Raw genomic sequence first — 12,456 nt, forward strand, 5'->3', positions numbered from 1 at the left:
AATTTCGACATCAGATTCATAATTAACGATTAGAGAAACGCGCGTACGCTGATTTTCATGCAAATCTAATAATTTTTTAGTATACGCGTTCTATTAAAAATTTAATTAAACGTTGAATATACATACAACATGGAATATTATTTTAGCGAGTTTCAATGTATATATTTGAATAATGATGATGGAGATGGTCGCTGCGTATCTCCATCCACCGTGAGCACCACCTCCCCTCACACCCCTACCGAATCGATGTTCAATGAGAGATAATAGCAGGAAGGTAAAATCTAATAACGCCATCGTAAATATTGATCAGCGTTCGAAGGATACGAGCGTACGTTCACTCCCGCCATTTGCGTTGGAATAAATCAACAGCGGATTGTAATTACTGTTTAATGATAACATCGAATAATGTCGTTTGCGTACGATGCGAACCGTTATTAATACAGAACTGGCCAATGACGAATGTCTTAAGTCTGAAATGAAATTGTTGTACTTCTATCTGTTTATTGAATTTTTATTTACTCATTCTATTTATTTATAGATACAATATTTCTTAATTGAAGTTAAAATTCTATCTTTAGTCGTCTTTATTTTTCTCATTAATTCCATTCTTCGCAGTCATCACACATAGATCACGATACCTCGTTTAAAGATAAGAAATCGGTATCAGCAATTATTATTCAACCAAGGCTGGACGAAGAATATACGTGTCTCGCAATGAATAAAAAATCCTGTAAACAAACAATGTAGGGGGACAATTTACTATTTCTAATGGCAAATCAATTTCATCCGCAAACGAGGGTAAATCGCGCACGATGGGCTTTCGAAATTCTCGTTAACTTTGAGAAATCGACGGCGAAGGTGTCGACGAACGTCTGGACGCGTCGCGCTGCTAATCGACCCGGTGAAATTCAAATCATGCCGCCGTGATTTATCAGTTTCCCATAGTACGGTCGCAAGGTTGACGTTAACAGTCGGATCCATTTATTCCAGGAGCAGAACGAGCGCGGCGGTTCCCTGAATTCTAATTGCGCCCGCCGGTGGTTCGCGATTATATAAAATCGTCGTGGCCCCTTATCAGCCCTATCTGACGTCATTCCCAGAAGATGCGACTTCCTCCATCGGAGCCGGACCTTTCTCTCCGTGACTGTTCCCACAAACGGCCACGTTCGCGGCTACTTTGTCGTGATGCATTCGTGCCGCGACTTCTAAAGCGGGGCCCTCCACGGAAATCAGCCCCACGCCTGGTCGCGAACGTCCTTTAAGGATTCAGCGCGCATTGCGTAACTCCTGGAACGTGGCTCAGTTTCTCTCCGGCGGCGTTCCATCCTCGGAACTCTTCCCAGCCTTTTTTTTACTGATATTTCTCTTCTTGCGAATTATGAATAATTCAAAGTAATACGTCAGGGGTTCGTCGTGTCGCGGGTGCGAGCAGCGCGTTCGATTCGAAAACGCGAATTCAAGGACCCGTGGCGTTTCGAGGGATCGACCTTCGAGTGACCTTGAAACGGAAAAGTTGACATACACACGGAGAAAAAATCGAAAGTATACTGTCGAATAGTAGGCGAATACGTTATTGCGTCTCTTCGGTTTCCACGACTTTTTTGAAAACTGGATCTGACATCGTGACTGTTTTCAACGTTTGCTTGCGAAGGGTGGGGGGGGGTGTCGTGAATTGAAGTACACAGTGATTCTTTTAATATATCATTATTGATCGTTCGCTGTCGTTCGCGTGACATCGTTATATTGACAATTCAATCTATATACACGTTGACGATAATGATAATAATAATAATAAAATAGTAATAATAATAATAAAAATAGTAATAATAATCGCAAGATTCGTAAATCGTAATCATTGTACATTTCCGCTACAAATATACAGATCCGCAACGTGTGTGTATGCGCGTCTATAATATATATATATATATATATATATATATATTCATATTTATATTCATATTTATATATTTATACCTTTATATATATATAACAATACGTCGTCTTCCGCATTATTTCTTTTTTTTTCTTTTTTATACACTTGGGACAGAGAATCACGGACGCGCCTAGGAATCTTTACACATCGTATAATTATACGTACGAATACGTTTCTCTTTTCTTCGTAAACGTATCGCGATATATCACACTAAATAAAAAAAATATATATATATGTATAGATATATATATATATATCTTTCGTTTGATACAGAATATCTCGGCAGTTAGCATAATCGAAATGAAAAAATAAATAAGGCAACGTTTCCCACGGAGAAAGGAACGAGAAGAAAATTCTACAAGGATAGGAGAGTGGGAGGTTAGAGCGAGTGGAGGGGGGAGAGCACAGAGCGGTGGGGGCAAAGGAGGGGCGGTGATCGTCACGTGTTCACGTGACAACGGATCGAGAAATGAAATCGAAACGAAATGAAATTGAGTTGAGAGAAGTATAAGTACAAAAAATGACAACAGCTTTATTACACATTGTATTCCATATAATATAATCGTTTATACGTACGTGCATCACATTAATTATGGGTCAACGAGGCCACTCAGCGTCGCACGATAGAATCGATCTCGGCTCGAGTCGATCGATCCCGTTTCGCGTTGCTTGACGGTGCGCGCGCAGGCGGCGCCGCGCCACGCTTCGTTTTCGTGTTTTCCTTCACTTTTATATTCGTTAAATATAATTTCGACAAACGCTCCGCGCCCCCCGTTTCTCTTTTCTTCTCCCGTTCGTTTATTTTCGTTTATTTATTCGTTCATCCATTTGCTTATGCCTCACTTCGTTACGATTTTCCGTTTGCCCTCGAGAGGGAGACCCGAAAAAAAAAAGAAAGAAAGAATCGCAACCCAACTTCGAGTTTGTTGGTAGTCGTTTCGTTTATTTAATTATCATTATTTATTAACAGGAACATCATCGAATCTTTGTTCGTTACATCGTCATCGTACGCCTTTCTACAATTATAATAATCGTGTGATCGTGTATCGCTATCGGCATCGAAATTTTCTTTTTTCTCTTTTCTTTTTTTTTCTTCAATCGCCCGATCAACGTTAACCGATCGATCGGACGACTAGCGCCGCGGTGTCAAATCGTCATTCAATCGTCATCGTCAAGCGCAGCATCGTTCATCGTCGTTTGTTCGGCATTATCATCCACATATATAAATAAATAATTATCATCAACCGTGCGATAACAACACATAATCGTCATTTGTTCGCGATTTCGCGGTCGAAGCGGGCGAGAATATATTTAGAACACGAAAAAAGAATTTTGTTCGTTCAAACGATCTATCAATTCAGTTAACATTCAGTTTATACAAACGGAAGGAAATGTTACGGCGTTACGAAATTTGGATCGATCGAAACATTCAGTTTCGTAGGAAAATTTCGCCGCGAGTTTAGCCAGGATTAATCGAAAATTACGCGTAAGTAAAATTTGTTTAATTAACTAAGGTGTCTCGCAGACTTCGACTTCGAAAACATGGAAATAAACCGTCTCGTCGTCGGAACGCCGTTGACGACGACCCCGGTTTCTCATTTACATATATATATATATATATATATATTTATATATATACTTTATATATATATATATTTTTCTATCTATATATTTATATATCCATTTATTTATTTATTTATCCGTTTATACATATCGCGAGTAACGGTTCACCGAATCGAGCGCCGTGTTACGGAAAGACTCCGAAACGTTGGGAAAAGGAAAGCCCTTCAGCGTACAACTCGAAATGTTCCTAAAAAATTAACCGGTTACAATTCACCTCCTATTAATGCCCGATAGAACAGTGTTTACGGCAAACGGTTCCCTAAAAGTGTTAAAAAGAAATTCGACTTTCCCTTTTCCCCGTTTCGTGACACTTTTTACAAGGAAAAAAAAGAAACGAATACTCGGTCGCAGGTTCGCTCGTTGGATCGCACACAGTGAATTTTGATTCTGGTTCTTGTTTTATTGTTGAAAGATCGTAAAGCGACCAAAAAAATACTAATGCTCGTACAAATTCTATCGTGTCTGTATCTATTAGATCGGGGCATAGTCTACACTTTTTTTGTCGGTCATGTTTCAATCACACGGTTTTGTTTACAGTTTTTCTCTACTCAACGAGTGGTGGACCTTATTTAGGTTCGATGTTCGTTAGGAAGACGCCGTCGATGGTCGAGGCTGGAATGGCTTTCACCGTCTTCCAGATCCCGGACAAAACAACTTTTCTCTGTACCGAGCGAACGAATTAACTTTTCTAATATTACAATTTACGAATTTTTATTAGGTTACGAATAGAAATACTGTACAAAATTTTACGTTAGAAAACGCGTAAACGAACCCGAAGCAGGAAATTCAAGCAAAAATGGAGAAGTTTCGACTGCGACGAAATTCAAAGTACGAGTACCAGAAAAGATTTTAGGTTACGTGAACGCGATTTATTCGCGAACTGTCGAGGAAAAAAAAATTTTGAAACTGACGAAAGCTGTTATACCTTTAAATTCTCGATCTCGGTACAAGACGGCCGCTATGCGAGAAGCGGTTACATTTCGTTACGAAAAGTCCCAGCGCAACGGGTTTGCCATGAAAATGGGAAATCCCGGAGCGCTGGGAGGTCCTTTGAATAGCTCGATTCGAACTTTCGGCGACGTTACTCTGTAGTTTTTGTCTCGAGACACGCGACCCGGAAGCCATTCTCTCGGAAGTTTCGTGTCCGCCCGACATCGTCCCTGTGGCCGGTGAGGGTGTATACGGTGTAAAAAGAAAAGATCTTGTTCGTGCGTCAAAAAAAAAAAAAAAAAAAAAAAGACAAAAAAAACAGCGTTACCCGAACGGCGAACCAAAAAAAAAACGTAATAAAAAGAAGAGAAAAAAAATCTCACGAAGGGGGGAGGGAGGGGGCGACATCGTTCGAATCTTAATTCGTCGTAAACTTTCTCGCTCGTAACTATTATACGCACGGTACATACAAACGCTCTCCTCTGATTGTTGCTCGGTACTCTCTCGTGGACTTGCTCTCGCGAGGGGTGGGGGCGGGGGGAGTGGTGCGCGCGCGCGCGCACATACACACATATATTCTCAGACGTATACGTACACATAGATATAGATATATATATATATATATATATACACACGGTAATGGAGGAAGGGGAGTCTCGACACTCACGCACGCACTAACAACACAACCACGCTAACCATCGCGCGAGTAGATATCCTCGAAACGGTTCTCTCTAAAGAGTCGAGGATGTGGGAATGGGTGGAGAAGAAACAAGAGAGAGAGAGAGAGAGAGAGAGAGAGAGAAAAATAGCCAAGATGGAAAACTATTCCGAAACAATGATACTTGGGAGCTACGATAGAATAATATTAATAATAATTATTATAATAATATAATAATAATAATAATAATAATAATAATAATAGCGAATAGTAATAATAGTAAATAACAATAATAATAAATTAGTTCTGTACAAAGTTTTCGCTTCGAGCATGATATAATATTAATACCTAAGAACGGGTCGGACGACGATATCCGCGCCGCCGTCCGCCACCACAGCATCTCGTATTTATGATATAATATATATATATATATATATATATGTATATATATATCTACACGTAATATACACGCGGACGCGTATATTCCGCATAAATATATTCTTTTATCTCGTTCCTCCCGTCGAGTTGGTCGCTAAAAAAACGAAAAAAAAAAAAAAGAGAAGAAGAAGAAGTGAAAATAGTTTCTTCCGCGGGACATAGGTTCCCCCGAGGATCGTCCAGCGGAACGCGCGCGTCAACTTCCTCCTCCCCCGTGCTGGCAAAGTCCGAGCGGAACGTTCTCACGCGCAACGAAGGGGAGGGAAACAAAGGAATCGCGAAGAAACGCGGTTGCTCGCTCGGTAGCGCGTCGCGCGTACAAAGATCGCTGACGTTGGTTTGTTCACGTGCGTCGGCTCGATCGGCGCCACTTGTTCGATACCGCCAATCGTCGCGACAATAACACGGAGAGGGAGTCCGGGACTCGGCGCGCTATTCGCCGACAGATTTCTTTGTAATTCGGATCGAGTGTCTTCGTTGCGAAATGTTTCTCTACAAACAGTGACGAAAGCATCAAAGAAACTCTCGTCGGAGCTCGCGATCAAGTTCCCATCGGCACAGGAACCGTGCCCGAGGAGACACACGCTGCCGAACTGTACCCGGATCATCTCCGGTCTTCGCTGTAAAATCTAGGCTCTGAATTCGCGGCGGACACCGCGATGCATCAGCGCCGGATTAAGGATGGGCGGGTGCGCCTGAGAGGCCGCCAGAGATCGTCGCTTGGGACGGCAGTCTATATGAGTTGGGCCGCAGCGACTCACACGCTAGGCGGATTAGCGGAGGTTCGCTGATCGGAGAGGACAGTCGATCGAGACAAACCCCCGCTAATAAACCTCCAGGGTGTACGGATCGAATCGATTTGACTCGTGACTACTAGAGGCCTCTCGAGTACTTGTAGCCCTGATTTCAACACGGTCTTAATCCGGCGCTAACGTCGCCATACATGTTCCATACAGCGTCAATGATCTTTGCATACGGAGAACTCGCGCGACGATGATCCACGAAGACCAACGAAAGGGGATCAGTTCAGACACAGAGCTCTCGTCGCGAGGGAGAAACGCACAGAGTCCATTGGTCGATTGGCTCACAAATGAAGGGGGGCGGGGGATACGAAACTACACTTCCGTCGCAAGCGTCGCCGCCAACGACGAGTCGTGCCTGTAGTGATCGTCTATGACGTAGACCCCGCAGCCAGTGTCCGTGGCTCCTCCGCTTCCCGGTGGCCCTCCGCCACCCTCCGCGATAGTGGTCGGCGGCCTCTTGAGGAGCGCCGCCTCCGCTGCGCAACAGCTGTCCGTCGTCGCGTTTCCCGCGAACACGGATGACCTTTTCGCGCTCTCCATAACGCCTATGCCCAGACCCAAGCCCAGGCAGTCCTTCTCCTTCTGGAAGAGGTGGGACGCCCTGTGGGCAGCCGCCTCGGTGTTCAGCTGCTTGGTTGTCCGCGTTCGTCCATCCTGCAGCACTGGTTCTGGTTTGTAACCCGAGCAAGTGCTGTCCAGCGTGACGTCGGTTTGAAACGAGGAGTCGAGGTCGTCCTGTCTGGCGGACGCGGCGTTGTTCACGCTCTTGTTCGCCGTCCATGTGTTCTTGATCATGTGCGCATCCCCTGTGCCCAGGTTGCACACGCTCCCGCCGCCGCTGCCGCTGATCATTCCACTGCCCCCGCCGCCCAACAGTCCCACGTTTCCGATTCCAACGCCACTGACACCCGTCGAGCCAACCCCCGTGCCACCGCCTACTCCGCCCATCACGCCACCGCTCCTCTTGCTCATGCTGCTGTGAACGGCGTTGCGTTCATTTTGGAGCCTGGCCTCTTCGTCGGCCTTCGCCTGTTCCCGCTTCTGCCGCCTCTTCATGCACATCACGGCCACCGCGGCAACCAGGACGAACGCTGGCACCGCCGTTGAAAGGGTCGCAATCACCACTACGTGTTCCGTGGTCAAGCCAGCGTCCCTAGGCTCGGCGGACGCCACGCGCCCTGAGAGATTCCCCGACCAGTAACTGGCGCCCGAAGGAGGCACCGCTGGTACAGCGGCGTTCGACGGCGAGCTGGCAGCCGCCGCTGCGGGCAGGACTGCCGTTCCGCTGCCCACCTCCTCTGCGCACGTGTCACCGTGCCAACCGTTCGGGCACTCGCAGATGAAGCTGTTGACACGATTCTTGCAGCTACCTCCGTTCTTGCAAGGCGAGCTGCGACACTCGTCCACGTCCACGCTGCAGTCCTTGCCCGTGAAGCCCGGCTTGCACGCGCAACGGTAGTCGTTGGTCCCCGAGATGCATCTGCCGCCATTGGCGCATGGTTTCGCCAAGCAGTAGTCCACTTTATCCTGACAGAGCCTGCCCACGTATCCTGGCACGCACTGGCAACGGAACTGGTTCACTAGGTCCACGCAAGTTCCGCCATTCAGACACGGATCGCCTTGGCAGTCGTCGATGTTCGTCTCGCAACGCTCACCGGTGTATCCCGCCGGACAAGAGCAACGGAACCCGTTGACGATGTCCGTGCAGCTGCCTCCGTTGGAGCAAGGATTAGGCGAGCACTCGTCGAGCTGAGACTCGCAGTCGTTGCCCGTGTAACCTGGCGGGCAGCGGCACACATAGCCGCGCAACGAGTCGTCCTCGCAGCTGGCCCCGTGATGGCAGGGCGAATCTCGACAGGATCTCGTGCTGATCTCGCAGTGATGACCCCGCCAGCCTGGCGGACAGGTGCAACGGTAACCGGCGCGATGATGTTGCCTGGAGGTGGCAGCGTCCGTCGACGGTTTCGGGACACTGGCGGCGCTGCTCGGCTGGCTAGAGTTCCCGTAGGACGGCTCCATCGAGCAGGAGCCACCGTTCAGGCACGGTTTCGAGTGACAGTCCAAAAGCGGCGTTTGGCAGTCAGTGTCGGTGAAGCCTGGCGCGCACGAGCAGGTGTACGAACCCTGGCCGGTGTTGAAGCAGGTGCCGCCGTTCCTGCAGGGCTTGTGATTCGTGCAGAAGTTCAGGTCCTGGTTGCAGAACAGACCGCCCCAGCCCTCGTCGCACAGGCACTCCCAGGGCTTCTGGCAGCTACCGTGAAGGCAGCCTGGGTATCTCACGCACTGGTCGCAGTACGCTCCCTTCCAACCGTTGTGGCATCTGGAACATCGAGAAGAAGCGGCTCGTTACGGATCGCTCTTTTAAGGAGAAAGTGCTCGCGGAGATATATCGTCTTTCTTCTTGCATCGACAGGAGAAACTATCCGAAATTACGACACTCTGTCTCTCTTTCTATCACGTTTCTTTTCTCTCGATAAAGTAGAATACAATAATTAGTAAATTAATACAATAACCCAACGGATTAGCAAAAATAACATACATAGAATAGAGAACGTGCATTACTACGTTGTTTCTTGATATCTCTTATCAAGAAAATCGCATTTAGAATCTCTGCAAGTGAGACTAAACTTGCGTTTCTTGAGATCTGGCTCGACCAGGCTGTACCGTATCGTAAACACAACCTAACCCATCCAGGAGCAACAGAATCTTCCTCCAAAATGAAATTAATGAATTATAACGATAGGACTTTGGATATTTTTTATTATTTTTTATTTTATTTCTCGAAAGCTAGCTGACTCCCTAGCTGAATTACTTTTGAAAGCTTCCAAGATAAGCTTCCAGACCTGACGTTATCACCGCCCAAAACCTGCAGAATCACGCTTTCTTTCCTTGGTAACCGCGATCAAAATCCCTGGAAGTCGATCGACGACGAATGTCAAGGACCTCGTTAAACGCGCGTGAAAAATGACGAAGCGCGATAGAGGGTGCGCAATAAAGGTAGATGGAACGAGGAGGAATTCCCGTTTCCAGGTAACCGAGCTTCTATACCGGGTGACTCCTCCGCAACGAGGAACTCGCCACTGGCTCAGCTCTAATCGCTTAGGTCGTTAAACGCTAATCGATCCTTGCCAGAAAGCAATCCGTCAGTGGGAATGAGGCGAACGTAAATGGACACCGGGGTGCTCCGTGTAGGATACTTTCTGACCCTGAATTGTTCTCCACTGGTAGGGGAAGGTATACGTTAGGCTGACCTAGTAGGTAGATGAAGATTTCCGGAGGACTAAGTATTCTTGTTGTTTAGGAACATGAACGATACTCTGCAAAAGTCTTAGATCTTAGTCTTAAATTAAGAGTCTTGTAATAAAATTAATATGATGAATATTTGTTGTTGTGATTTATATATACTAGAAAAAGAAATCCCAGAAATGCAAATAAACAAAATATTTCTGTCAATATAAAAAACGAATACCATCCCCTTAATGCGGATAGGACTTTAAGATTTCGTATTTGAATGACTAATACGTCCTCTGTTGGTATAAGTGTGCCTCGGTCTACCCTGACAGACGCTATATCTACCTGTACAACAGGATTGAGTACGATCATATGCAGCCGACTTGAATTCGTAGGATATGCTCTATCGGTGTACCAATAGCCTAACAAAAAACAACTGTCCTATGATCTCTATTCCCACGGATTGTAATACAGGTTGTACTACGTGCAACACTAAAACTCGACCCTGCCGGAAACCCCCGCTTCCGATTTTTCTCCCCGAAAAGCATCTTCGGTCCGTCGCAGCTGAACCTCGTCGATCCACGTAACATAAGAAACCTTCCGATCCCAAACTATCGCGCCTTCTCCATTCCCTTCCTGCACCGAAAGGGTACCCGTGACCCATCGAAATCTGACGAACACACAGCGGTTCCAATCGGCCGAATCTCCCGAACCGCGGAGACGTCCTACTACGGGAATCGCCGAAAAGCCTTCCGACGATCGCGTATCCCCCGAAAGAATTTCCAAGAAGGAATTCGCGAAAGGTTGAAAGGAAGCGGGAACCGTGGCTGGCGCAGCAAAGAGAGGCAAAGAACCAGCGGCGTAACGGGGAGAAAAAGAAAGGCCCCACCGCGACAGGGGATACGCAAAGGTGGATAAAGCCCCGGCGCGCTGGAGATGAAGAAGGTAGAAAGGAGCTGTATATCCCCATCGCCAGGGGAGAGGGACACGAGAGGAGGATATGGTGGTCGGCCATTATGTCCAAGGGGGTTTACGCGCCGTGCAGGAAGGACAAAGAGGTCGAGAGAAAAGATGGAACAGGAGCGGGGAACGGAGGAGGACACGGCGAGCGAGGGAAGAGGCGCGCGTGTATACATATGTAGGTATTACGGAGCGCGCGCAGCGCCACACGGAGAGAAAGGTCTGACGGTGGGGTGGGGTGGGGTGGGGGTGGGGTGGGGGTGGGGGGAGAGAGAGAGGAAGAGGAGTGGGGGACGGCAGAAATAGAATGAGCGAGAGTCGGCGAAGAGACCGGTCGTCGAAGGGAACCGGCGAGGAAGGAGGAGAAGAAAGAGAGGAACAGTCAAAGAAGAGAAGAGAGGAAGAGCCTTAGCCGTAAGATTGTGAGAGAGGAGGGGGGAGGGTGGAGAGGAGGTAGAATTCGAAGGGGAGTGGGGAGACGAGTCGTCGAGTAGTGTTCCCACGGTTCGAGCCTCGGCACAGCCGTTCAGTATGCGGGTCAAGGAAAGGTTACGCTTCTCTGTGTGTGCGCGCGCGCGCGCGCGCCTTGCTCTGGCCACCAACACCAGCGCGTTCGTCGCGTACGTATCGGCTGTGCATCGGGAGGGAAAGAGAGCCCGGGCCGCAGCCGTCGACGTCGCATGACTATACCATTAAATCCCGTGTACACACCGAGAGCGTAATCGAGAGAGCCCCGTCGCGTTAGACGGAGACGGCTAAGGACCACGTCGGACGGAGACGGAACGAGAACGGGCCGAACTGTGCCGCGCGCGCGCGCGCGCGCGCGGATACTCGTGGCCGTTTCTGTGTACGCGCCTAGCCAATGAGACACGGTCGTGGCATCCGTGTGATTCTTCGAGCTGTCTTCTCGTGCCGCGATTCTTCCTAGGATGCGAAACGGATTTCTGATGGCCGGGCCTTTTTCACCGGTACCTGGTCCGTACCCCGGGATTCGCGGGCTGTTTCGTAATTAGAGCGGATTCGACGCGATTGCGGAAATGGAAAAAAGGATGCGCACGAAGGGGAAGGAGCCTGGGGTGGATTCGTAGAGGGATCGATGATTGGGATCGATCGCTTCGAGGGTTTTTCGAGTCGGTGGATTAGCAGGTGTTCGAGAGGGAGCTTGGAAGCGTTTAGGTGATGCGAGGATGGTATTCTTGGATGGGTTTTTGTCGGTATTCAGAAATGTTCGGAGATTGATATCTTCAGGTATATTGGAATTTGGAAACATCGATATCGACAAGTTGCGGTGTACAAATGTATCGGTATCGAGAAGTATTAGCATTTAAATGTAAAGGTATTCAGGAGTAACGATATTCGCGAAATGTCGATATTTAAAAATACCCGTATTTAGAAGTACCAGTGTTCACGTAGTGTCAATATTTAGAAATATCGATAACTTGGAAATACCACTTTGAAAATGTACCGATATTCAAAGATATATGCATCACCGTCAATAAATACCTCGATACGTAAATACACCGATAATTATAAGTATCCATCTAAAAATAGAAACAAGTAAAGATTGAATATTCGAAAATACCTGGTATTCGGAAGCGGGGAGAAACGAGCTAACGCGAATATCGCGGAAGTAGAAGTCAAAGTAGAGAAATAAGCGGGAGTCGAGGGGGAGAGAAAAGGGTGACGGATCATAAAATGATGCACGATGTGCATCAATCTCATCGGTATTCAGATATCACGCGCACGACCGAACGCGGACTCCGAAATTTCAATGGGACACCGAACGCCGCGATTCTTTCACGTATCACGAACGGGGCCAACATCCCATGAGGCTCTCACGGCAATTGCTTTTAGCGATCATATCGACTATTTCCACGCAT

General features: G+C 47.5%; 1 protein-coding gene across 1 annotated transcript in view; it reads right to left on the reverse strand.

Annotated features, from left to right (window-relative positions):
* Positions 1–5,650: 5,650 nt before the first annotated feature.
* The window catches only part of LOC128893241 (neurogenic locus protein delta-like), a 51,458-nt gene continuing 44,652 nt past the window's right edge, over positions 5,651–12,456 (reverse strand). The window contains exon 5 of the mRNA XM_054154070.1: positions 5,651–8,705. Coding sequence (XP_054010045.1) covers positions 6,698–8,705 — 2,008 coding nt within the window. The 3' untranslated portion in view covers positions 5,651–6,697. The remainder of the gene's footprint in view (positions 8,706–12,456) is intronic.

Source organism: Hylaeus anthracinus, unplaced genomic scaffold (genome assembly GCF_026225885.1).
Source record: "Hylaeus anthracinus isolate JK02 unplaced genomic scaffold, UHH_iyHylAnth1.0_haploid 27299, whole genome shotgun sequence".
In the NCBI taxonomy this organism is placed as follows: domain Eukaryota; kingdom Metazoa; phylum Arthropoda; class Insecta; order Hymenoptera; family Colletidae; genus Hylaeus; species Hylaeus anthracinus.